This window comes from Protopterus annectens, chromosome 4.part1, assembly GCF_019279795.1.
Source record: "Protopterus annectens isolate FY-2018-M chromosome 4.part1, PAN1.0, whole genome shotgun sequence".
Taxonomy (NCBI): Eukaryota; Metazoa; Chordata; order Ceratodontiformes; family Protopteridae; genus Protopterus; species Protopterus annectens.
This window is the reverse complement of record NC_056734.1, coordinates 966,339,556-966,364,879: the sequence shown is the minus strand read 5'-3', so window position 1 is coordinate 966,364,879 and position 25,324 is coordinate 966,339,556. Positions and strand designations below refer to the sequence as shown.

Genomic DNA, 25,324 nt, shown 5'->3' with positions numbered 1-25,324 from the left:
CCCACAACTTTGGAAAAACATCTTATATAACCCCAATCAGAAAGGAACTGCACAAAATATTCAATTTTATCCCAATAGCCCTTTTATCACCCCTCTCTAAAACAAGAAAAACGTATACAGTCACAAGTCTTACACCATTTTAATACTACCAACGTGTTATCTGCCACTGAGCATGGACTCTGATCAGGACACAGCACTGAAACTACCCTATTATTGTTACTAAACCATAATCATCACAGCAAAAATACAAAAAATCTATTCACTGCTGTTATTTTCCTCAACATTTCTAAGGTCTCTGACCCCCAGTACTGCATACTCTTCTCATCAAAAGACTAGCCATAATCTACGTCAGTTGAAACACTTTATATTGGTTAAAAGTTACTATTCTGACAGATATCAAGCCATTAGATGGTCATAGTCTCAGACTTTCAATCCACAATATAGGTGCCCCCCTGAGTCCATACTCGGTCTAATCCTATTTAGCAATGAAATGTACTCCACAATTCTAAATGGTAAACTTATACGCAGACCACTCTAACCTTATCTGTTCTGCCAAAGCCCTTCACAACTACAAACTACTATTCAACACAATTTTGTCACCTTAGAAAAATGGCTGAATAACTCTCAGTTCCTACTAACGCCAATAAAACAAAATTGATTCTTTTTCAGCTCTCGAGATTACTGTTACCTAAAAAAGTAGCACACCAATTGAACAAGTCACTAACACCAAACTTCTATATTTATTCACTGACCATAAACTAACCTTTAACAAACACAGAGATAATGTCATTTCAAAAGTAAGCTAGGCATGTACCATAAGTCCAAGCATTACTCCACTCATTCAGTATATCTCAGTCATTAATATTTACAACTATAATCTTTCACTGTTCTCACTAATCTTTCACTATTCTTACTAACATTCTAAAAACACAACTACTAAAACTTGAACAACATATATTATGTGTGTATATATATTTATTTTTCTGGTCATTGCTGCTAATATTTGCAGTTTGTTACTTAATGTTGTCAACTGGAACATTTTTGGAAATGTTTATTTTTGTAACTTTAGTCTGAGTAGCTTTTCTACCCAGGCCTCCAGGTTATACCAGAGTTAGGATACTTAAGCAACAATCTGAGGTTCGGTGATACCAGGGTTAGGCTACTTAAGTAGTGATCTGAGGTTTGGTTTTGCTAGAAGCACCATACTTATGTGGTTGCCCTTAAAACAGTGTCACAGAACAGTCATGTTTCTTTCACTAAGCCCTCATTTACATGGATCGCTGTAATCTGACAATGACATATTGTTTTGTACAGTACTCACAAAACTCTGGAATAAACATCACAGAAAAGAAAGGATAACATTAGCTCTCATTTGGGACTCAAACTCAAGACCTCCAAGCACAACATGCTGTTGGCCCAGCTACTGGGTCAACAAGAGACTCTGGACAGATAGGTATCGACTTTTCCCTCTAAAGACTTAGCATATTAGATAGGACAACCCCAAGAGTGCTTCAAAGTACCACTGCATGCACTTTTCTAAAAACAGGGTACTTGGATTTTATTCATGTTACCCGTAATGATATCAGTAAGACTTGGCCTAAAAAATATGCACATTAAATTGGTTTAAATGTCAGTTCACAGTACAGCTTGAATAGTCACTTTAGACTGACCACTACTGTTCTGCTTCCTGAAGAACTCTTACTGCTCAGCATCTCTTCTGAGCTATCCTGCTTAGACTTAAGCTAGAGTGTTTATGTAGAGCATAATGTCTCTGACTGCATCTAAAGCCATCCCTTTACCATCTGAACTACTGTGTATGACTAATAGCCCCTCTTTCCACTTGTCTCATTCCCCTATAGTACATCTTCCCCCAGCTATCTCTTCTTTTAATTTTTACCACTTTGAATATAGCTCACCTCTAGATACTATATGCTATATTAGTACTTGGTTACTGAAGAATTATAGTACTGAAATTGCACTTCCACGAAACTCAGTATTGTGTGTCCAGTTTCACGAAAGTGCATTTATCCAAAAATGCACTTTAGCAAAAATCCAGTTCACCGAACAATTAAAAAAAAAAAGTACACTAAACACACTTATGCAGGGGGCAAGCCCTCCTGCACCCCCCATGTTGGAGGCTGTGCCACCCACACCCCCGCTACTGATATATACTAATTCCAAAATCACATTACAGTGGGTAAAAGGGGAATATTCCCTTCTCCTCACTATACTGCGATCTACAACACCAAGCTCCAATCCCATACACCATTTAGGAAACACTGTACCTGCACCACCACAGGATCAAAGAACGGTGAACTCTCTTTGGTGAGCTGGATTTTTGTGAAAGTGCATTTTCAGATAAATGCAGTTTCGAGAAAAAGGATATGCAAAACTGAGTTTTGCGGAAGTTTTTTTGGTTTAATATTGCCAGTTCAGTGAACCAGTAATCGCGAAAGTGCCCTTTCGCAGAAATGGAGTTGTACTTTTTCTATTCAAAAGCATGGGCTTTCGATGAGAAAAATTGGGCGCATATATATATATATATATATATATATATATATATATATATATATATATGGGTCACCTTCAGATGCCCGACAACGCGTTTCGCCGACACGGAATCCGACGGGACGAAAACACCGACAACGCAGATGACCGACAAGGTGAGAACCCGACGGACTCGGTAAGTGTGCGATAGAGTGAGGGATTTAGTGTTAGGAAGCGGACAGGTAAGTGTGCGATAGTGAGGGACTGTGGGTTTAGGGGTGGGTTAAGTGAGTTAGGGTTAGGGTGCAGGTAGGGTGTGTGTGTGATAGTGAGGGACTGTGGGTTTAGGGGTGGGTTAAGTGAGTTAGGGTTAGGGTGCAGGTAGGGTGAGTGTGCGGTAGTGTCGGACCTTGGGGTTAGGGGTGGGTAAGTGAGTTAGGGTTAGGGTGCAGGTAGGGTGAGTGTGCGGTAGTGTCGGACCTTGGGGTTAGGGGTGGGTAAGTGGGTTAGGGTGCAGGTAGGGTAAGTGTGCGATGAATATGTGTGTGTATATATGTATATGTATGTGTGTGTGTGTGTGTGTGTGTGTGTATATATATATATATATATATATATATATATATATATATATATATATATATATATATATGTATGTGTGTGTGTGTGTGTGTGTGTGTATATATATATATATATATATATATATATATATATATATATATATAGATACACAGACAAAGAAAGTTAGCTCAGGCTTTCTGATGTTTTAGCGTACTATAATTTATACAATGCAAACTAAACTGCTGTGTTCTGTTTATAGGTTCATATGTAAATACTAGGCTAGCTGTTCTTGAGGGTCATTTTAAACCTATCCAATTTTCATTTTTGTGTTCAAATTAACCTATCCCTTTTGGTTAGAGATTGGCCTTACCCATCTCATGGTTGGTAATTATATATTACCCCTAATGAGAACAACCGGGACCATATACAGATAATCTGAAGGGACTAACACATGGTATAAACATTTAGGAGCTGCCTCTGTCCATTAGTAGTACAGGGGCAGTCCTGGGATAAATCTTCTATTTTCCATTCATAGATCCAAGTTACACTTGAATATGAACAGGAATAAGCCTTGTTTATGTGGATGAGGAGTCTGTTCCATAGTAGCGATATCCTCTGTGAGATAAACCTGTATCTCCAAACCATTCTGTTGATGTAACAGAAGAGGTTTAGCTCCCTACACCCAGTACTTCTGATGCCATTTAACATGCTGATGTTCAGTAAACTCATCAGTACTGGGCCTTGTATGCCAGACACAGGTCACCTCTTAGCAGTCTGTGGGATACAGAGTATAGTGACAGGGTTTTAAGTTGGTCCATGAAGGGCATGTTGTTTAGGCCTTGTATCCTTTTTGTAAGGTATCTCTGTGGGCATTCTAGTTGCTGCATGTACCTGGGCTGCTAAATGCCAAAGTGGATATTATATTTAATGATTGTACAAGGGGACAATGACATCCCTAAATCTAGACACACTCCCTTTGTTTATAAGTTATGCAGTATAGAAGGACTTTTTTATTACAATGCACACATGTTGAACAAAAATTAGGTCACTGTCCACATGACTTCCCAAATCACAAACAACTGGGTTAACTCTTAGGGGTATATTGTCAATGGGGTAGTTCCCTGGAGTAGATGACTCTCCCAAAGGATACAGTAATGCATTTTTTGGCATTTAGTTTCCGTCCATAATTTTGGCACCAGTTATTTATTTGGGACAAACCTTCCTGCAGGATGGCTGTGATTTGAGGATTCAGTGACTGCTCCTAGCTTGCAGTCATCTGCAAACTTAGTCAGCCAGAGGCCCTTTGGTATTGGCTTTTACTACAGAAAAGTAGATATCAAACAGGAGAGGCCCCAACACAGAACCCTGGGGGGCTCCATTGGTGACTGGTCTCTCTGTGGCGGTACCTCTGACTATTTTGATTTCCTCTGTCCTATCTGTGAGCCAGCTGTCTATCCAGTGGGTGACATAAGGGTTTATTCCCAGTTTATTTAGTTTTTCAACTATGCCTGCGTGGATAATTGTGTCAAAAGTTTTGGCCAAGTCGATATATGCGGTGTGTATTGTTTTGCCTTCATCCACTGCTTTGGTGACTTTTCAAAAAAATCCACCAAGTTGAGAAAGCCCTCCTGCCCTTGGCAAATCCAAATTGATATGTGTCCAGTGTTTGGAGGTTCCCTATGTCCTGATCGATTAATTCCATTACACATCTTTCCATGGCTTTATATATGAAGCTGGTCAGACTTATGGGTCTGTAATTAACTAGGTCTGTGGTAGGTCTTCCCTTATGCAGGAGAATGAGTATAGCAGTTCTCCTTTCACCTGGTAAAAACCTGTATGGAGGGTGAGATCGACCAGTGTTATTAGGGGTATGGCTAAATCATGCTTCATGATATTTAAGATGCATCCATGGATATTATCAGGACCCATCAATGCAGTATTTTTGCTTTTGATGGCACTTTTAGGACTTGGTCTTGTGTGATAGCCAGAGGTGAGCCAGTTTCAGGTACATCTTGAAAGACAGATGAAGGAGACACTGAGGTAAAGTTAGATCTAAATTTATCAGCATGTAGGTTCACTATATCTTCAGCTTTAGTGTACGTAACATCTTTCACAATCAGCGCAAAGCACTGGTGCATTGTGCTTTTGAGATTACATTTTTTTAGTTATGCTTGTAATGTGATTGTCTTTGGCGTGGGTAGCTATTTTAGCCTTAAACTTGGATTTGGTGGATTTCAGCTGCTGAGCTGTTTGTTTATATCAGTGACAAGGGCTCTAACATTTTGGGAATCACTCTTTTTACTTTTGGTCAATATTCTTTTTCCTTTTATTACAAAAGTTATTGATATTATGGTTCCACCATGTGGGTTTGTTTCTGGGTTTTGCCCTGCGCTTGTTCCCATGGTGTACAGCACGTACGTAAGCTGCTTACATGCTGATAAGTGTGCTGGTGAGTGTTTCTACATATTCACTGGAGTTACCAGGGTATGGTGGGGCTTTGAAGTTTGCCAAAGTATCACTTTGGAGTTCATAGGTTGTCTTAAAGAAATTTCTAAACGTACCTTGGGTGAAAGGGATCTCTGGTTTTAATTTTATTTTGAAGGAGACTGCTTTATGAACAGCTATAACAAGTAATAAGGATATGCAAGGGATATCAAGATCCACAATGCTATTCCCTCTAGTGAGTGCTCGAATTGTTCTAGGGCATTAGTACTGACAAAGACCAGCAATCTCTGTGCTTGTGCACTTGTGGGGTTGTAGGTTTCCCAGTCTATAGCTGGACAGTTTAGATCAACTAGGAAAATGGTTTTAGGTTTAATACTGAGTGATTTTAGTTCCTGTAGACAGGCGTTGGGGCTTTTTTTTTGTCATAGAGGAAGCTCTGTAGCTAGCTAATATATGATATGGGACCTTTCTGGTGGTTATTTGGACATGAAGAAGCTCTAGTGCATCATGCTACTTTACCAGCCTTGACGTAAGTCTTTTCTGGATGTAGATTTCGACACCTCCACCTCTTTTCCCCTCCTGCATTGTAGCTGGTCTAAATATGTGGAAGGCATTATATCCCTGCACAAAGTGCTATTTGCTGTTTTAAACTGCATCTCAAGTACTGTACAGACATCAGTGTCTTCCAGGGTGAAAAGAGCTTGTAGCGAGTAAAATTTACTGTTCAGGCTCCTAGCATTACTCAGTAACACCTTCATATTTTCCTTTGCTTGTTTCATTATGTTAGTAGGTTTATCAGATTGGCATTGCCTAAAGGTACTATGGGTGTGGACAGTATCTTTGCCTATAATCAAAACCCTAGAGGGGACAGATGCAGGCCATCCATGGTGAAGCAGCTTGGTCTGTCAATCATATCCTCCCTATGCTGACAAATACTGGCCCCACTTTAAATGATGCTAAAAACTTAGCCAATTATTGAAGTCAGTTGTTTTTCGCTCATATCAAGACATCATCATTGGAGAAGGCAGAATGTTACGTTCATACCTGCCTTGAACACATAGTCTGAAAGCTTCATCATGTCTTTCAAGTTTAATGTGTATTATAGAATGACTAGCCATTAACATTCCAAAATGAGCATGCTGATTGGTCAGCCCAACCAACATTTTTCCATTAAAAAAAAAAAAACTTGCAAAACCAGACACTTAAAACCAACAAGAGAGACAGGACAGACAGAAATAAAAGAATAATCAGGTACGTTATGAAAAACTAGAGAAACTTACCTGTTTATCATTTTATTGTCTATGTCCTGTCTCTCCTGTACCTTTAAAGTGTCCCGGTATCTTAAAAAAAAAAAAAAACCCAGCAACGGAAATCTTCCTTTCTCCATTGCTTCCTATGTACAGCACCCATCACACAGCACTGATGTACTGCATAAGTGTAGGAACGAATGTCCCATACACGTGCGCAGCACATCAAAAAAAACAGCGGGATATCCTCGGAAAGCAGAACACCACCACTGAGCCATCATACAATGACATTATTTTAAAAAAGTAAGTAATTTTTTCTTAAATAATATTAAACCACACTACAAATCTTCAGAATACTACACCAATGTCATTGGTTATTTCTATATGAGATTTTTGTCTCCAAGCATATCATATATGTACATCCCTCACATACTGTGTTATGCTGTTTGAGTAACAGATGATCATCAGACAGCATGAGAGCAGTCTTAAACTGTCTGAAAATACCCATCTCATTCAGGCTGGCTAGAAAGGTATGAGGAAGTGCTGTTCCATGTTACTGACAGGAATGACTTTGGGGGGGGGGGGGTCGGAGAGTGTAACTTTAACTGCTTGGAGTTCGGTTTAAGGATAATGTTTGGCTGGACTTGCTGCAGTATTTAAAGTTCAATACAAAAAAAAATAGCCTGGAAACCTTCTTCTGCCATCAGCAAGAACCAGTAAACTAATTATAGTAACAAAAAAAAAAAAAAAAAAAACATACTAATTTAATACTAAAATCTGTGCAAGCAGTATCAGTGCACTCAACATTACGCAAGTTTATCAAAGGTCTTTTTAGCTGATGAATAGTTTGAGGGGGGAGAGCCTTTGCAAAATGATACGTATGTGCTTATTGTCAACAGTAAACAGATAGAAGAAGGGAATTATGTTTACAAATTATCATAATGTAGGGTTGCCACCTTTTCAATGCCCAAAGTGGGACATTTTTTGTAGAAACGTCAGATTTTGCAGGGCAAAACATACCCATGGCTAGTACAAAGGACAGAACTTCACTTTTTAGCCTAAATAAAAGCTTATTCTTATAACATTTTAGTTGCTTATTCTGCTTCATATAACATGTAGGTGTTTCAGATATGAAATAACTGTTTTATGCAACTATTAAAGAAAATATAGGAAATCTTTTGTGCTAAAAATCTCAGAACATCTGTCATTTTTTCAATTTTTTTGCAGGACACAACTGCCCAAAGAGAGACTGTCCCTCGCAAAGTGGGACAGGTGGTAACCCTATCATAATGGGTAGATAAGCATAGATGCACTGGGTTTAAGAACACAGCTACAACAACAGGGTGGGTGTGCGGGAAAAAACAATCAGACCCTTAGCTCTGCTTACCCTGGAACTGCCTTAATGAAATGGACTGGTTCTGAACTCGTTTGACATACACTCAGTACATAAGAATAAAACTAGGGTTTATTACCAAAAGTTACACCAATTTAACAGTAAAATGCAATTCAACTATCTACTAAAAATACTAATATAGGCTTAAAGACTTTAGCTAAAGCAAACATAGCCTGTTAAAATGACTTAAAAATCAGATCAAAAAATGAAAAAACTTACCTTTTGTGTATATGTAATGGAACCATTAAGATGCAACAGTAATTTAAAAGATCACAGCAAACAGCAGCTTTGAAATTCTTAGACTCTTAACTCTAAACCGACTAGTCTGGAACTGCCCCAATCCAAAGACCGGTCCTGAACTAGCCTGACATACACTCAGTACATAAGAATCTTTACTGCTTGACATGCACAATCTGTTACCCACTGGGTTCATCAGACTGCTGTACTACATGTAATGTTATTGGTAGCCATGGTCTCTTTCCAGTTTATATATTTCAGCTTTTCCTACTGTGCTATTTTATGTGTTCTCTGGTCGTGGAGGCTTTCTTTGCAGGCCTGATCGTAAATGGACTCTGCTCAGCTGCACTTATCCAGTTGCAAATTTCTAGTATTTAAACAGACATGCAAATTGTATTTTTTTATTTGTTAACCAGGTAACCCCACAAGACATGTGTCCCTTTTAAGGGGTGACCCAGGATCAGTGTCTAGTTAAGTGACTTGCTGACAGTCACACACCAGGTAAGTGGACACTCAGGAAATTAAACCATTGAATTTAGGAAACAGTTTAACTGTTCAAAGTGTTATTCCTCTGCACTAACAGATAATGAATACACATATAATATATTCTTACATGCATAAATAAATGTGGGTTTTTAGTAAAATAAACTACACAAAGCAAAATGGCTTAATGAACAGAAAAACTGGAAACAATTCCCTGTGTCTCAGAGGACTGTCCAAAGCGGAAGTAACAGCTCATTATTTCACATGACAGGTACTAACAGTATGCATTAATTACGGCAGTCAGGAATCCCCACATAAATCAGCATGTAGACTAGGATAGGTTAGCTCTCAAAATGAAAATCACAGTACTTCTTCAAATCACACTCCGATATCTTTTGTCTGTTGTGTGTGATGTTATACTGCTGTGTGCAGTCAGACTGGTATAAACACATTTCCATATTCTCATCAGCTTGTGCTTTTTAAGATGACTGCATTCCTTAAGTTCAGGAGATCTCTGGGGCTCTTACTTGCTACTCTGTTGTCAGGTCTATCTCCAGCATGCACATTCCAAAATGTCATATGTCACTGGATAAATACAGGCCAGCATAGCAGCACTGTACATGGGTTTTCAGTGGCAGCATAGCTGGCTAGGTTTAGGAAAAGACCTTGGCCATTAGAGGGCTAACATGGTTAGATACAATAACTGACCAACTTCATGGAAAGTCCCAGGGAGGTCACTAGTGCAGGACAGACCATGACAAGGGTCCACAGCCACTAACACACAAATCAGAGCATTTGGGCAATGAGGAATTATTTACTTCCCTGCACCCGATACTGCATGTAGTCTGATGGAAAAATTACAATCTTCTGTAGCTGAAATTACTGCAGATGGTCACCAATCATATCTACCAAGGTGTTACCTTCATTGCAGCTGTCAGGCTGCCGGAATTTGGTCTGATGTAGGCTTAGTAGCACAGTGGCTAAGAACTGTGAGACTGGTACTAAAATGAAAAAGTAAGTCACAGAAAATTATATGTATGTATGTATGTATTACTTGTGCAAGGGCTTCTTAGGGATGACACAGTTAGTACTATCATTTTATGGATTACAGTTGGCTCCACCCTTGCTTTATCTACTGCTATTTCATTACAGTCTGCTAGCTAAAATGATGCACAGCAAACTCAAATTAAAAACAAACTTTTTCTAAAATAGACTTCCTTCAGTCCATGTTTAGGGGAGAACAGCTATCGCCCCAGCTTCAACAAAGAACGAACAACACCATGCACTGTGTTATAATGGGTGCTGTAACCCTCACTATATGTGTCACTGTAAATAATGCCCAAGAGTTAGCTGCAATATAGTGGCACCACTTAACTGTGTGTACAGCTTGCTAGTACATACACACACACACACACACACACACACACACACACACACACACACACACGTGCAAATGCATCAGTACACACAAACACACGTTCACTTAGTGTATACTCTAATGCATTAACTCTGTGGGAATCATTAGAAATGTCACTCACGTTTGGTGCTATCTTCTGTAAGTTCAACAGCGTGATCTTGTTGTACATGGTGTTAATATCCCGTCTTTGATCTTCAAAGTCTGAAATAGTAACCTTCAGGCAACAGAATAGAGAAGGAAGTTAAGATAACACAAATTAGTTTTCTTTATTCACTATACTGAGGGCTGCACTAGAAACAAGCATCTTGAGGTTCTGTACCAATTTTTCTCTTAAAGAGACAGAGGCTTTGACAAAAACACTAATGATGACTATAAAATGTAGCACCCTGCATGCTCCACAGAGTGCAGAAGGGAGAAGTTTGTGTGACAGCATTTGGCATCACAACATCCAAAAATAGAGTATTTTCCCTCTACATCTTCCTAGATCTGAAACCACACAGGAGGAAATGTGTGCTGAACAACACAAGTTCATTCTCAAATATGTCATACAGATATAGGAAGACAGATGGAACAGCAAATAAATAATTTTAATACTTGTAAATGAGGTTCACAGAGAATGCATTCCAAGGCAGTACTGCAACAGCTAATGACATTAGAATATTAATATATAAACAATGATAAAAATATATCACACATTATATGTTTGATTTCACAGTGTAGTATCATTCTTTGCAGTAATATGATTAAAGGGGTAAAAAAAACAGCATGGAAAATGTATTGACCTTACAGTAGGAGAAAGTAAAGGATGTAACATAAAACAAAGCAACTGTGTTTACATATTGGGAATAGTATTTACTGCAGAATACATGGAGATGTTTACATACTGGGAAAAGTGCTCACTGCAGGAAGCACAGAGATACTTGCAGACTGGGAAAAGTACTCAGTGTAGAAAGCACAGAGATGTTGACACATTGGGAACAGAACTCATTGTAGAGCATGGAGCTGTTCAAATATTGAGAAAAGTATTCATTGTAGAAAGCATGGAGCTGTCAGTTTGATCTGTTATGGTTTATACTTCATCTAGTCACAGTAAAGCATATTTTCATCCATATCAATTTTGGGAGATAAATCTGTACTTTATAAATGCAACCTTGATGTTGAAGGCTGCTTTGCCTATAAACTTATGGTGGGGTGGGATGGGGGCGCTAGCTTGGCTGCATGCTACTATTGAGAGTCAGCTGACCTAAGCTATAACAGAGGTCCCAGATGGGACTTATGCCTTGAGCATCTGGGTTACATATCTGACAATGTAAGGTTTTTGTACTGTATCCTGATATTAACAAACATCTGATTTAATCCCCAATATCAAAGGTGGTTTGTAGCTTGCCATATTAGAGAATATAATGATCTAACTCTGGTGTTGGAGGCTTTTGACCAAGTCTACATGTAAAACAGCACATTACATCCTGATGCTGCAGAATATTTAGAAAGTACTAAGACAAAACAAACGATTTTAGGCATACCCTCAAATTACAGAACTACAGCCTAGTGTAGAAAGTGTTCTGAACTGTGTCGTCCTGTGCCTGAATTATAGAGAAAAAAAACCCAGACTGTACTTCTGGTGATACTAATTGTTTTTATTTTATTTATATTTTCATTAAGTACATACTCCTTTTCAGGAGTTCTCCCAGTTCACTTTCCTAGTTAAATTATAAGTCACTGCATACCATGTGAGGCAGAAAGAGTCAATCCCACAATGTAGCAAACAGCATCAGTCCTTTGAGCCAATATGTTTTGAGTTATACCTTCAGATTGCAGAATATCACAAATAAACAAGTTAAAGCCTAATATCAAAGAGCGCCCAAGTTATAGTCTGATGATGAAGCTAGTCTGGGCTACATGCATTACAGAATATTTCCAAAACACCCCAACATTAGAGAATATGTGAGTCCATCTGTAATATTACATAACACCAGTTACACCCTGATTACGGAAGTTGTTTGTGCATTGCTTTGTAGTGACCGTTTCAGCTATACTGTGTATTACAGAATAGCAGTTAATCTGAGTTCACACTCCCTTTTGAATCACATCCTAATATCAGAGGTCAATTTGTCCTTAAACCTGGACATTATTTGGGCCATGTCTACAAATTACACAATACCTGCCTTGTAAGCTGAAGTTTGTGATTATATGGGTTACAACATTTTACTGAATGTTGCAAAAAAAGCCACTATAAGATATTTATTTTCCATCTTGATATTCCATCTGCTTTTTAAATCACTTTTGATAGGTATTAGAGTCATGTCTGCTATCACAGAACATCTGGATTCACCTCTGATTGGTATTTTATTAAGTTCTTGTACAGTAAAATGTCTGCTTGTAAGAAATACTTTTTATTCAGCTTAGGCTGGATCCCTTCTACTAGGCACATCTTCCCATGCTCCTCATAGCCATTAATTCCTTTATATCACAAGTTTCTGATATCACTCATACATCAATAATATTTGAATTTTGAGAGTGAAACTCCAGCAACAGATTATGGGCAGGTAGGTAACTGAAGATGCTGACATACTAATAAGGAAATGACAATAACTGGGGTGGTCTTGCAAAAGGGTGCAGTAGATTTGGGACTATAGTGTGATTCAAGAAGCCATAAGGATAACAATGCAGTGCATCTACAAGGAAACCAGAGGTAAAAATGCATATTGTCTTACTAGCTGCTGCTAAGGAGGAATTGCTGATGTACTCTGAAACGGGGTCTTGGGTCAGAAAGACAGGGGTAATTCAAAGGACAGGGCTTTACAATGGTGAGACTGAAGGCACATAATGTAGAGTAACACTCAGTATGGCGCTAGAATCCGCCACATAACACAAGCACTCAGGTCACTCCACAGCAAGTACAAGTATGACTCAGTCATTGTCCATGCCGGTGTGAACGACCTGAGACGTACCTCCCTGGACTACATGAAAAGAGACATAGAGGAGCTCTCAGATTATGCAGCCCAGGCCGGTATGACCCTGACCCTGAGCAGTATCCTACCCTCACCAAGAATGATGCCACAATACAGAGACAAAATGATCAGCTTTAATAATTGGCTTAATTACTGGTGTCATTCTAAGGGGATCCAATGTCTGTCTGCCTGGGATGACATGCTTGACAAGCCACGCTGCTTCGCAAGGGACGGCTTGCACCTGTCACCCCTGGGCTTCCGGATATTGGCAAAGGCTCTTGCCACCCCCATAGTGCCTTTTTTAGGCAAGGCTCAAATGATAAACCTACCGCCCTAGAAAACAAAAATGGAGAAAAACTAAGGGTAATACTGCTCAATGCCAGAAGTCTAAACCTCAAGATGCACGCCCTCGAAGCCTTCCTCAGTATGGAGAACATCGATGTTTGTGCTGTGACTGAAACCTGGTTCAAGGCTCTTGCACCCCAGCACTATCTGGTTATACCTCATATCATGCGTTCCGGCCCCAAAATCCAGACCGAACCACAAAAGGAGGGGGAGTATCCATATTCATAAAGGATACCCACACCTCCAGGTTAGTGGCAACGCACGAAGCATCAGAGACCATCCAGGTGCAATTAACCATAGGTAAAACTGCCCTACAGTTTGTAACATGCTACAGACCACCTTCTCAAACTCAGGAAACCCACACAGCCTTCCTGAAGACACTGGAGAGTATAAATGTCTCTCCAAACACCATCATATTATGTGACTTCAACTACCCAAACATAGACTGGGAACATTACTCAAGCCCCAACACCCTAGCCCAAAGGTTCCTTGAGTTCATAAACTCAAATGCTATGGAACAACTAGTCACCATTCCCACAAGAGGAGAAAATATACTAGACCTGATCATCACAAACATGGGGACAAAATGCTCCACACCGGAAGTATATCCCTCATTGGTGAGATCAGACCATAAATTAATCTCACTGGAGATCCACATCCCGCCCCCACCCCAGCAAAAAAGACCACAGTGAAGAACTTCTCAAAAGCAAACTTCACACTTCTTAAGACTGGAGTGGTATCTTTCAAGGCCCCGAGCCAGTGGAAACCACAACCCACGCCGCTGAAACCCTTACAAATGCCTTCTACGAGCACCTCCAGGAATGTATGGATCAAGCAATCCCTAATAAAATCAAGACCCTTTCCACCAAAGGCAGGCGCACGGTCTGGTGGACTCCAGCCATAAACAAACTCTACAACAAGAGGAGAAAGCTACTACATGACAGAGCAAAATCCTTAAATGGGAAGGCATCTCTGATCAATACTAGCAAAAATCTACGATCACTCATAAAATCATCCAAGGCCAACTTTGAGAGAAAAATCGCTAATGACACAAAAGACAATCATAAAGCCTTCTTTAGCTATGTTAGAAACCTGGGTGGAAACTCCCAGATATGCTCAGAATTAGTCCAAAATGATAAAAAATCACTGAACCCACAGACATTGCCAACATACTGGCAGACAGGTTCAGTGCAAATTTCTCCCCTCCCTCCCCCCCAAAAGGAGAAATATCTATCCCACCAGAGTCTAGCCTCCCAAACATCTCAGATGCCCAGGTGAGAGCTGCTCTCTCTAAAGCAAAAAACACAGCATCAATGGGACCGGACGGTGTCCCCGGATGTGTGCTACACGAACTCAATGAGGAACTAAACCCACACATAAGGCTGCTGTTTAATCTTAGCCTTACTACAGGATACGTACCCAAAGAATGGTGTACGGCAACTGTGGTCCCACTCCACAAAGGCGGTGCTTCTACGGACCCTGAAAATTACCGCCCCATAAGCTTGACGAGCCTTGTCTGCAAAGCTATGGAGAGGATCATAATGGAACTCATAAATAAAGACATTGGGGACCTACAGACACTGGATCCTACCCAATTTGGCTTTGTCAAGGGCAGATCCTGCCTCTTGAACTTGGTCGACTTTTTTGAAACAGTCACTAAGGCCATTGATGAGGGTAAGGCAGTTCACACAGCCTACCTTGACCTAGCAAAAGCGTTCGACACAATACCCCACTCGGGCATCATAGAAAAGCTCACCAGCTTAGATGTAAACCCATATGTCACAAGATGGGTTGCAAACTGGCTCAAGGACAGAACACACAGGGTTAGAGTTGCTGGTGCCATGTCAGACTCTAAGCCGGTCACGGCGTGTCCCACAGGGCTCAGTCCTGGGCCCCTCTTGTTCGGCATTTATTTTTCTGAAGTGCAGGCAAACATAGGGGGATTGTGGTTGACAAAATTTGCAGATGACTGCAAACTGGGCACCATAATTGACACTCCATCAGACACAGACATCCTCCAGAAAGGTCTCATAGAAATGGATAACTGGTGCCAGAGCCATGGCCTTAAGCTAAATGCCAAAAAATGTATAGTCATACCCTTTGGGAAAAACAAGGTAACCCCTAATTACCACATAGGTGGTAATCCATTAAACACGGAAGAAGTTATCAGGGACCTAGGGACCCAAGTTGACAGTAACCTCTCTTTTGACACTCACATTGCCAAAGTGGTTAGGAATACCTTCTACATTGCCCACCTGATCATGAAGGGATTCACATCCAGATCAGGAGAGGTCATTGTACTCCTGTACTCTTCACTTATCAGACCAATGATTGAGTACAACGCCCCATTCGGAATGTACCTTACCCGACACCTGCAGCAGTTGGAAAGACCCCAAAAGTTCCTCACCAAAAGGATAAAGGGGCTCAAACATATGTCATACGATGCCCGACTGAAGAAACTCCAGCTCTATTCAGTCGCATACCGTCTGCTCAGAGGTGATCTGTGCCTGACATACAAGGCCATGTCCAACCCGGAATTAATGGACATGCTCCACCTCAAAAAATCCAAATCCACCAGAGCCACAAGAGCAAGAGACTTAAACCTCAACACGGATATAAATAGGATGTGCTGGAGGGACAGATTCATCACCCAGAGACTCCCTACACTATGGAACAGAATCTCAGTCCATGTGAGGCAGAGCCCCTCACTGACTCTGTTCAAGAGAAATCTTGACGAGTGGATGGGAGATCGTAGGTTTACCCTGGGAATCATCTCTGCGTCACTGCTGGACAGAGGCACAGCAAACTAATGGGTATAGTATTCTCATCCTAAGTGGTGGTGAAAGCCACACACACTCTGGCTAGGCTTATAAATGCCCTAGGGCAGATAGCCTAGTATGAACCTATGAACCTATGAACCTATGAAGTTAAAGAAGTATTTTGAAGCCTAAATACAATGAAACCATGTCAGAATGTTAAATTTGATTTTACAATGAAGCTACAGATGCATTAACTTGATCCTGATGCTACTGTCAGGCATGGCAGCCAACCAGGTATGCTGCATGAACTCAGGTAAGTGCATTTATTTCTTTGCATATCTCACAACTATTGCGCAGCATATAGACCTCAGAGCATGTTTTTAATGGCTTGTGATAATGTGTGCAATACAGACCTAGGAATATTTATCAAAACAACTTTTTTATAAGTGTAGTGGGGCATGTGTGCATTTCCTAACTATACTGGAGGTAAGATTCAAGATGATATATACATTTTAAACTGATTGTTGGGATGGGAAAGTAACAAATGAAGTCTGGGAGTAGAAACTGGAAATTTGTGACTACACTCCATGGTGGAGACTATTACTTGTCAAAGTAAATGCTTCTTAGTTATAAAGAGGTGTAGGCTGATACATACCTAGTTTTAAAGACTACATCTTAGTTACCAAATGTAGTACAGGTGATTTTCTTTAAAATATAGCATGCACCTCTGTCAAGTATATCACCAACTATCACCTAAACACCCTACCCTGCTTAACCTTAGCATCCATGCAGATTTTGTACAAATGTCCTTACCAATGCCTTATAATTAAATGTCTGCTTGTCACATATATCGCACATGAACTGTCTGCATAATAAATTTTAGATAATCGGAATGTAGTATCATATATAATGTCACCACAGAAGAAATATACCTGTTTTATCTTTGTATAGTGTCACTACAGAACAGTTACCTATTTGTATAAAGATGTCTTAACAACAATCTATTTAATGTATCTTTGTAAAGTTATTTTGCTTTGCCTTGACTATCTTAAATGTATCTACTAAAACTTTCATCCCAAGGGCCTTCCTTGTAAATTGGTATTACCCAGACAAACTTTTTTGGTCACCAAAGACAGCCAAATGAATAAATAATTAAACAAACCCATCTATCTGCATTTTAATTGACAATTCTTACCTGTTGCTTGCTGTGTTGAAAACAGAACGACATGGAAAGCTACAAGTTACGATACAAGACATGCAGTCACAAGAAACATAAAGAAAAACAAAGAAGTAGTATACTGTATATAGATGTGTAGGCAGAATACATATCATTGTACTGAAAGATAAGGGGTACAGCAGTGTCAGACCGTGGAAGCTATTAAGTCCATGGCATTATTATAATCATGGCTGCGGAAGTTTAAAAGGAAATAAAGTATACATGGGAAAATGTCTAAATGGATGCACAAAAGAAGATGAAAAATGGCAAGCAGTGGAAAAATAAAAAAGAGCTACAGGAAGTGAAGAATGGGAATGAGACAGACATGGTTTTAACATAAACCAATAAAATATGAGACTAAGTGGGAGTATTAGATGAGAGGGGAATGAATGTAGTGAGGCAATAATGGACGAGACATTGAAAGAGGCAAGAATGGCTCTTTTTCTCATGATAAACAGTGGGGATACAGGTGATTCAGATATAATGTTGAGTGTAGGAACTAATGTCCTCATAGTGGAACATCAGGCAGAAACATAGCTGGTTCTACCAACTTCCTCGGCTGGTACTATGAACCAGTGCCCCACTCCCCACCCTGCTTTAGCTCTTCAAGTGATGAGCAAAAAAAACTACAGTGTAATAAGTTGATCACTAGATTGTAAGCAATCTACTTATTATAATTAGAAGAGCAAAAAAAGAAAAAAAGGACACTCCTCCTCCTGGCGCACCAACCACATGACAGATGGATAATGCATCTCCTGCACAAGCAATTCAGGTCCCATTTCTGTTCCACATCCCCAACCCTCCTTCATCATATTTTATAAAAAAATAAAAAATCTTCTGTTTAAACTGTAGCAGACTGCTTCCTGCAAAATGCAGCAAACAGATTCTGCAGTTTATACCCTGCCTGCACAGAGAGCTATGGCACTCGTGTTGGTTATAAAAAACAAAATTATTTTTTTAAACTGTAGCAAACAGCTTCCTACAAAATGTAGCAAACAGTTCCTACAGTTTATAGCCTGTCTGCACAGAGTGCTATGGTGCTCATGTTTTAATAAATAAATAAATAAATAAATAAAAGTGTAGCAAACTGCTTCGTACAAATGTACAAACAGTTGATGCATTTTATAAGCTGCATGCATAGAGTGCTACAGTGATCAGGTTTTAGTTTAAAAAAAAAAAGACATTTTTTTTTTTCATTTTTAAACTGTACCTACAGTTTAGACCACACATGGAATTCTATAGAGCTTGGGTATGACCAGAATTGTAATACCGGCTTTTAAAAGCCAGTATTTCTTCAAAGAGAGATCAGGACTGGATAATTATCATCCACCCCCCAACACTTTGGGCAAGAGGCAACTGACTCTCTTGCCCCACCCTAGGTATGTTACTGGCATCAGGAATACAAGAGCTAACAATAAATAAGACAAAAAGGAATCTCCGCAGAAGAATAAGATGTTCCTTTGCACATCTACAGGTGTTACCACTTACCATTGTGAAAGAAAGAAAGATAAAAAATAGAAGAATCACAGATAAAAATGAGGAGTGCCTTCTGTGTGGAGTCTGAATGTCCTCCCCGCTGTTGGGTGGGCGTTCGAAAGACATGCGTAAATGGGCGTGCCTTCGTTGAAGGTTGAACGTCAAGCTGGAACCTCGGCGTTCATGAAAATCTACTGCCAATCATTAGCAGACCGGAGTTCCGCTGTGGCGACCCCTAACCAAAAAGCCAAAAGACAACAACAACAGATAAAAATGAATGAGTTTCTGAGGGAGTGGTGTACAAAGCCATTTTAGAAGATAGTGTGTAGAAAATGAAAGCACCACAAGTTTAGTGAAGGAAACTGTAACATATTTTATTTTATTGTCATTTGTAAGCTAACATAGAATGCTAATACAGATGGATCAAGTTCAGGTTCAGGTCAGGGAGTACAAACTCCAAAAAGTAGTGAAATAACGTATATATTGATAAACAATATTTTCATAGTTAAGAGTAAATCATTCAAATAATATAACTACAAAAGATATATAGGTTCATAGGTTGGTACTAGGCTATCGGCCCTAGAGCCTATACAAGCCTAGCCATAACAATTCCCTGGATATTTCTTCCCACAATATTTACTTCCCTGGACTCCTGTCTAGCAGGGCGAATGATGTATAGGTTCATATATAAGCCACACAACATATTCTAAGCTGATTAAAATGTATATCCATGAGTACAATTAATGGACTATAATTGTGTAACTATTAAAAATAAAAAAAAAAAAACAAATCTATGAAGAAATAAAAGTAAACTATAAAACAATATAAACATAAAGAAATAAAAAGTAAAGTAAGTAAATAAAAACAGGCAGAATAAAAAAGGGCAAGAGGAGTGGAGTGAAAAAGGGAAACAGAGTGGCCTAAATGAGACCACAGGAAAGAGTGACAATGGCATGAAAGGAGAGGATGAAGACAAGCACTTATACAAAGGTCACAGGTAGCATGGGAAAGGCGAAAAAGAAGAATGTGTACGTAAGAAAGTAAATAACTATAATGAATCCAGAAGGCATTCTGTATTTGTTTGGATATCTTTGACACTCAGAAGAGGCCAATGCAGCCTAGTCAAAAAAAAGGTTCACTTTTAGCAGCAAACCTCCTTTACAACATATTGATCCTGCTCATTTTCCTGGAGTTCGGCAAAGCTTGGACTCCTAGCTTGCATTCCAGAAGTGTATCCAGTGCCATCCTGGCAAAAATAAGTACCTTTGATTGTTAAATCACACACACATTATTTTGAGTGGTACTGCTGTAAGACTGTCTTGAAATTGCCTTCAGCAAGGGATTTCCAGCTAGTTGTTTAAGTGCTTTGTGGTAGCATTACACTTGTGGGTCTCTTCTTCTGTGTTTTTACATTAGGAGGACTGGATTTATTCAGCTTGTGACAGGAGGTGTTTGCCTGGTTTATCTGAGATGGAAAATACACAAAATGACTCATAGTACAGTCATTATATTGGCCAGACGGCTCATTATTTAGTTTGCTGTTGTTTCTGTGCTGCTGTAAATGTTGCATGTTTCAGTGGGTTAGCCTGATACAGCAACAAACACCTAGAAAGCCAATTTTCTCTGTAGAATGGTCCATAAAACTGCAACCTGTAAACCAGCAATATAGCACAGATTACCTTTTGTGCCAACAAGCTTTGAACAGCTAGTTGGGAGACAAGTGGCAACACCTACAGATTTAATAGAATTCAGTATTGTGTAAATATTAAAGTTAATTGAGTTGAGTACTGTTTAGCATAATTTGCCCAAATAAAGCACCCTTATTAGTCTGTTGTCGCCTCACAGTAAGACGCTGTCTGGTTCGATTCTCAGCTCGAGCGTCTTCTGCGTGGAGACATGCGTGAAAGGGCGTACCTTCATTGAAGGTTGTGCGTCAGGGCTGGTAACTCGGCACGTAAAAATCAACTACCAATCATTAGCGGACCGGAGTTCCACTGTGGCGACCCCTAACCGGGAAAAGCCGAAAGACAACAACATTAGTCTGTACTTACAAAGCACCCTTAATAGTCTTCTAACCCCAATGCACACCACACCCATGTAGCATACAAATCAAAGGAAGAACAGTATGCATATGCAATTTCCTAACTTCTGTGTAGCCAGCTTGGTGAATATGGGCAACATGAGGCAATGTAGCAGTTGTCTCATGGGTACTGCCAGTTACTTACTCTTTAAAGAAGTAGACACAAGCTGCGAAAGGTGCACTTACACAATGACACTGGAGGGTAAACTCTCACATACAAGTGAACATCAGGTTGTTGAATCCATGCACACAACACCCCCCCCCCCACACACACACACACATATCACACAACACACACACACACACACACACACACACACATCACACAGCGCACACATATCACACAGCGCACACACAAACACACACACACACACACACAAACACACACACACACACACACACACACACACACACACACACACACACACGCACACACACACACACACACACACACACTGACTAACTTATGCTAAGGCACTTGAAAGTAATCTTACTAAACCATAAAGATCACCTGTTATTAAAGCTGTGCTTCAGCAAGCCCAAAGACACTCAGGAAAAAATAACACCCAATGTCACACATACAGTCACATTCAATGGAGCCCCAAACACTAATCCCTTAAGGCAAGCAAACACTCTTTCCATCACTCTTGTCATACAGGATTCCATTGTAAGACATACTGATGCCCCTTAAATCAAGATGAACAAGGAGAAAATTACAGTTAGTTGCTTATCTGGAGCCAGGATCCACCAAATATTGCACCCACTCAAGTGATTACACCACAGGTACCAGTATGATTCCATCATACTCCATGTAGGTGTAAATGACCTGAGATGCATCTCCCTGGACTATATGAAGAGACACATCATGGACCTTTTAGACTGTGTGTCTCAGGCTGCTAGGAGCCCAGCACTGAGCAGCATATTACCAGCACTGAGCAAAAAATGATCAATTTCATTAACTGGGTGTCATTCTAAGGGGATCCAATAATTGTCAGTTTGGGAGTTCATGGTTAACAGACCACATTGCTTTTCCAAGGAACGCTTGCAACTTTCCCTTCTAAGGTTTTGAATACTGGCTAAAACTTTATCCACTCCCATAGTGCCTGTTTTTGGCAATGTCAAACTGACAAACCTACTGACAAAGCAAAATCAACTCAACTGAACCTCACATCTGTGTAGTTACCAAGAAATGGTTTAAAGCATCAGAATCTCCCCTGCAGAATAAGGTTTCCGTGCCTTCCACATGTTTGGATCAGAAGCTGCGCATACAAGGGGCTAAAGGTGAGGTGTCTCAATATACATCAATAACAACCATACCTCTAAAGTGGTCAAACAGAATGATGTGCTTGAGTTCCTTCATGAGCAGATCACTATAGACAAGATTCTTTACCATATCCTACCCAGCTATAGGTCTTCTTCCACACTCCCAGGGGTGTACAATTCATACTTGGACCTATTGGATACACTTACCATTCAACTTAACACCCTATTCATGGGTGACTTTAATTACCCCTCTATAGAGTGGGAATTTTACACAGCCTCAGATCTATAGGTACAGAGATTCCAAATATTGAATACCCCCACAAGAGGCTCCAACATACTGGACCTCATGTTCACAAATATAAGAGAACAATGCACCCCCCCAATATCTTCTCCTCCCTGGTAAGGTCCGACCATAAAGCTGTCTCCTTTAAAATCAAAATCAACTCTGTAATCCCATTAAAATCAGTAACAATAAGGAACTATTCCAAGGTAAATTTACCTGTTATTAAGAGATGGTCAAAATCCAATGCTCCTCCAAACCCTGAGAACACAGCAGCCTATCTTGAACTGCAAACAGAAACTCTGTATAACCATGTCAATGGGTGCATAGAGGCTGCTCTACCTACCAGAAATAAGCCCAAGGCTATCCCCAGAAAGAAACCTCCCTGGTGGCATCTGAAATTAAACACGATATACAACAAAAGGAAAACAATTATGGCAAAAATCAGGAAGGACAATTCCCATAAAGATAAGAACTCTCTCATCAATATAAATAAGCGGTTAATAGGGCTAATTAGGTCAAAGAAAGAAAACTATTAGGTTAAGCTAGCCTTCCACAACTATACCAGAAACCTCAATGGCAGCAAACAGCAATGTGTTGAACTGGTGTCCCATTCACCGAGCCTAGCGATAAAGCTCTCTGTTAGTGGACATATTCATTTTCAACTTTACCCTCCCCCACACACCCCAACCATCTCCTCCAAAATACCCTCAAATATAAATAACCCCTCCAACTATAATACATTCCCAGCAAATCACCATACACATACAAACACAAGCACCAGTGTCTCACCAAACATGTCTCTAAGGCAAACCACAAAATCAAATGTTTCCATCATAGGTGACTCCATTGTGAGACACAGCTCACTAAGCTGGATAAGGAAAAGATCATGGTCTGCTGTCCATCAGGTGCCAGGATCTGCCATATTACACAAGCACTCAAATCTCTCAACAACAGGCACTGTTATGACTGTCATAGTCCATGTTGGTGTGAACAACTTGAGAAGTACCTCATTGGAATATATGAAGAGAGATATGACTGAGCTCTCTGATTGTGTGTCAGACAGGTATGTCGCTAGCCTTTAGCAGCATTGTACCTTCATCTAGGATAATGCCTCAATACAGACAAAAAAATGATTAACTTCAACAATTGGCTTAGTTTCTGTTGTCATTCTAATGGGATCCAGTACCTGTCAGCCTGGGATGATATGGTTGATTAACCATGATGCTTTGCCAGTGATGATCTCCACTTGTCACCTCTAGGCTTGTGGCAACTGGCTAAGACTCTTGCCTCCCCCATAGTGCCTTTTTTAGGCAATGTCACAAAAACAAAATTCCGGGCATAAATATATCCTCAAAAAACAAACTTAAGATTATGCTGCTAAATGCTAAGAGTCTAAATCTGAAACTGCACTCACTGGAAGCACTCCTTACCTTGGAAGATGTGAACATCTGTTCAGTCACAGAGACCTGGTTCAAGGCCATGGACAGCAGCCCAGCTATACCAGGATATAATGCCTTCCACACGTTCAGACCACAAAATGAATGCAAGAAAACTAAAGGAGGAGGAGTTTCAGTATTCATCAAAGCTAAATACACCTCCAGATTGGTTTAACAGAATGATTCCCTAGAGTTTCTCCATGTGCAAATAATGATAGGAAAGACTCCTGTCCAAATTATCACCAGCTTTAGATCCCCCTCCATGAACTATGATAGCCATACTGCCTACATGGATTTACCTGAGTCACTGAAAATACAACCAAACACCCTGGGTATGGGTGATTAACTACACATCCATAGGTTGGGTATATCATGAATGTAGAAACACACTCACCCAAAGCTTCTTGGACTTCACTAACTCAAATGCCTTGGATCAGATAATTGGCACCCCCATAGAGGGTCCAAACATTCTAAACTTGGTACTGATCAACACGGTAGAACGAACAGTGCACCAACACATGTGTCCTCCCTGGTGAAGTCTGATCATAAATCAGTCTCTTTAGAAGTAACGATAGCATCAGACCCCCCCCCCCCAGGAGAAATTAGGCTAAAAACATTCTCCAAAACCAACTACAGCCTCTTATGAGAAGGCATTAATAGCTTCAAAGCTCCTGCCCCCGCTGACGACAAGGAAACCTATACTGGGATATAAACCAATGCATTGTATAAACATCTATACAGTTGTATGATAGAACCAAAACAAGATCATCAAGAAAAAACAAGCCTGCCTAGTGGACATCTGCCATAAACAGGTTATATAATAAGAGGAAGAAATTGTTGTCTAACAGCAAGAAAGAACGATCTCAGACTTGGACGCACACCCTTCTCAGCTTGAACAAGCAACTAAGACATCTTGTAAAGTCCTCTGAAGCTAACTATGAATCTAGATTAGCATCCCTAGCTACGCATAACCATAAGGAATTCTGTAGCTACATCTGAAACCTTAAAGGATAAGTCCAGATTTGTACTGAACTGGTAGTAAATGGTACCACATATACTGAACCACTGGAAATAGCCAACCTGCTAGCAGACAGGTTCAGTGACCCCCCCCCCCATCCCCACCACACACACCCCCAAAACATTCCTGCCACCTATTCTCCACCTGGTATATCTAAAGAGCAGGTCTTAACTGCTCTCTCCAAGGCCAAAAATACAGCCTCTATGGGACCTAATAACATCACAGGCTGC

General features: G+C 40.1%; 1 protein-coding gene across 2 annotated transcripts in view; it reads right to left on the bottom strand.

Annotated features, from left to right (window-relative positions):
* ECEL1 (endothelin converting enzyme like 1) overlaps positions 1–25,324 on the bottom strand; it is a 2,857,191-nt gene that overhangs the window by 1,576,841 nt on the left and 1,255,026 nt on the right. For both annotated transcript variants that reach the window (XM_044070676.1, XM_044070677.1), the window contains one exon: positions 10,389–10,481. In XM_044070676.1, the coding sequence (XP_043926611.1) occupies positions 10,389–10,481 (93 nt within the window). The remainder of the gene's footprint in view (positions 1–10,388; positions 10,482–25,324) is intronic.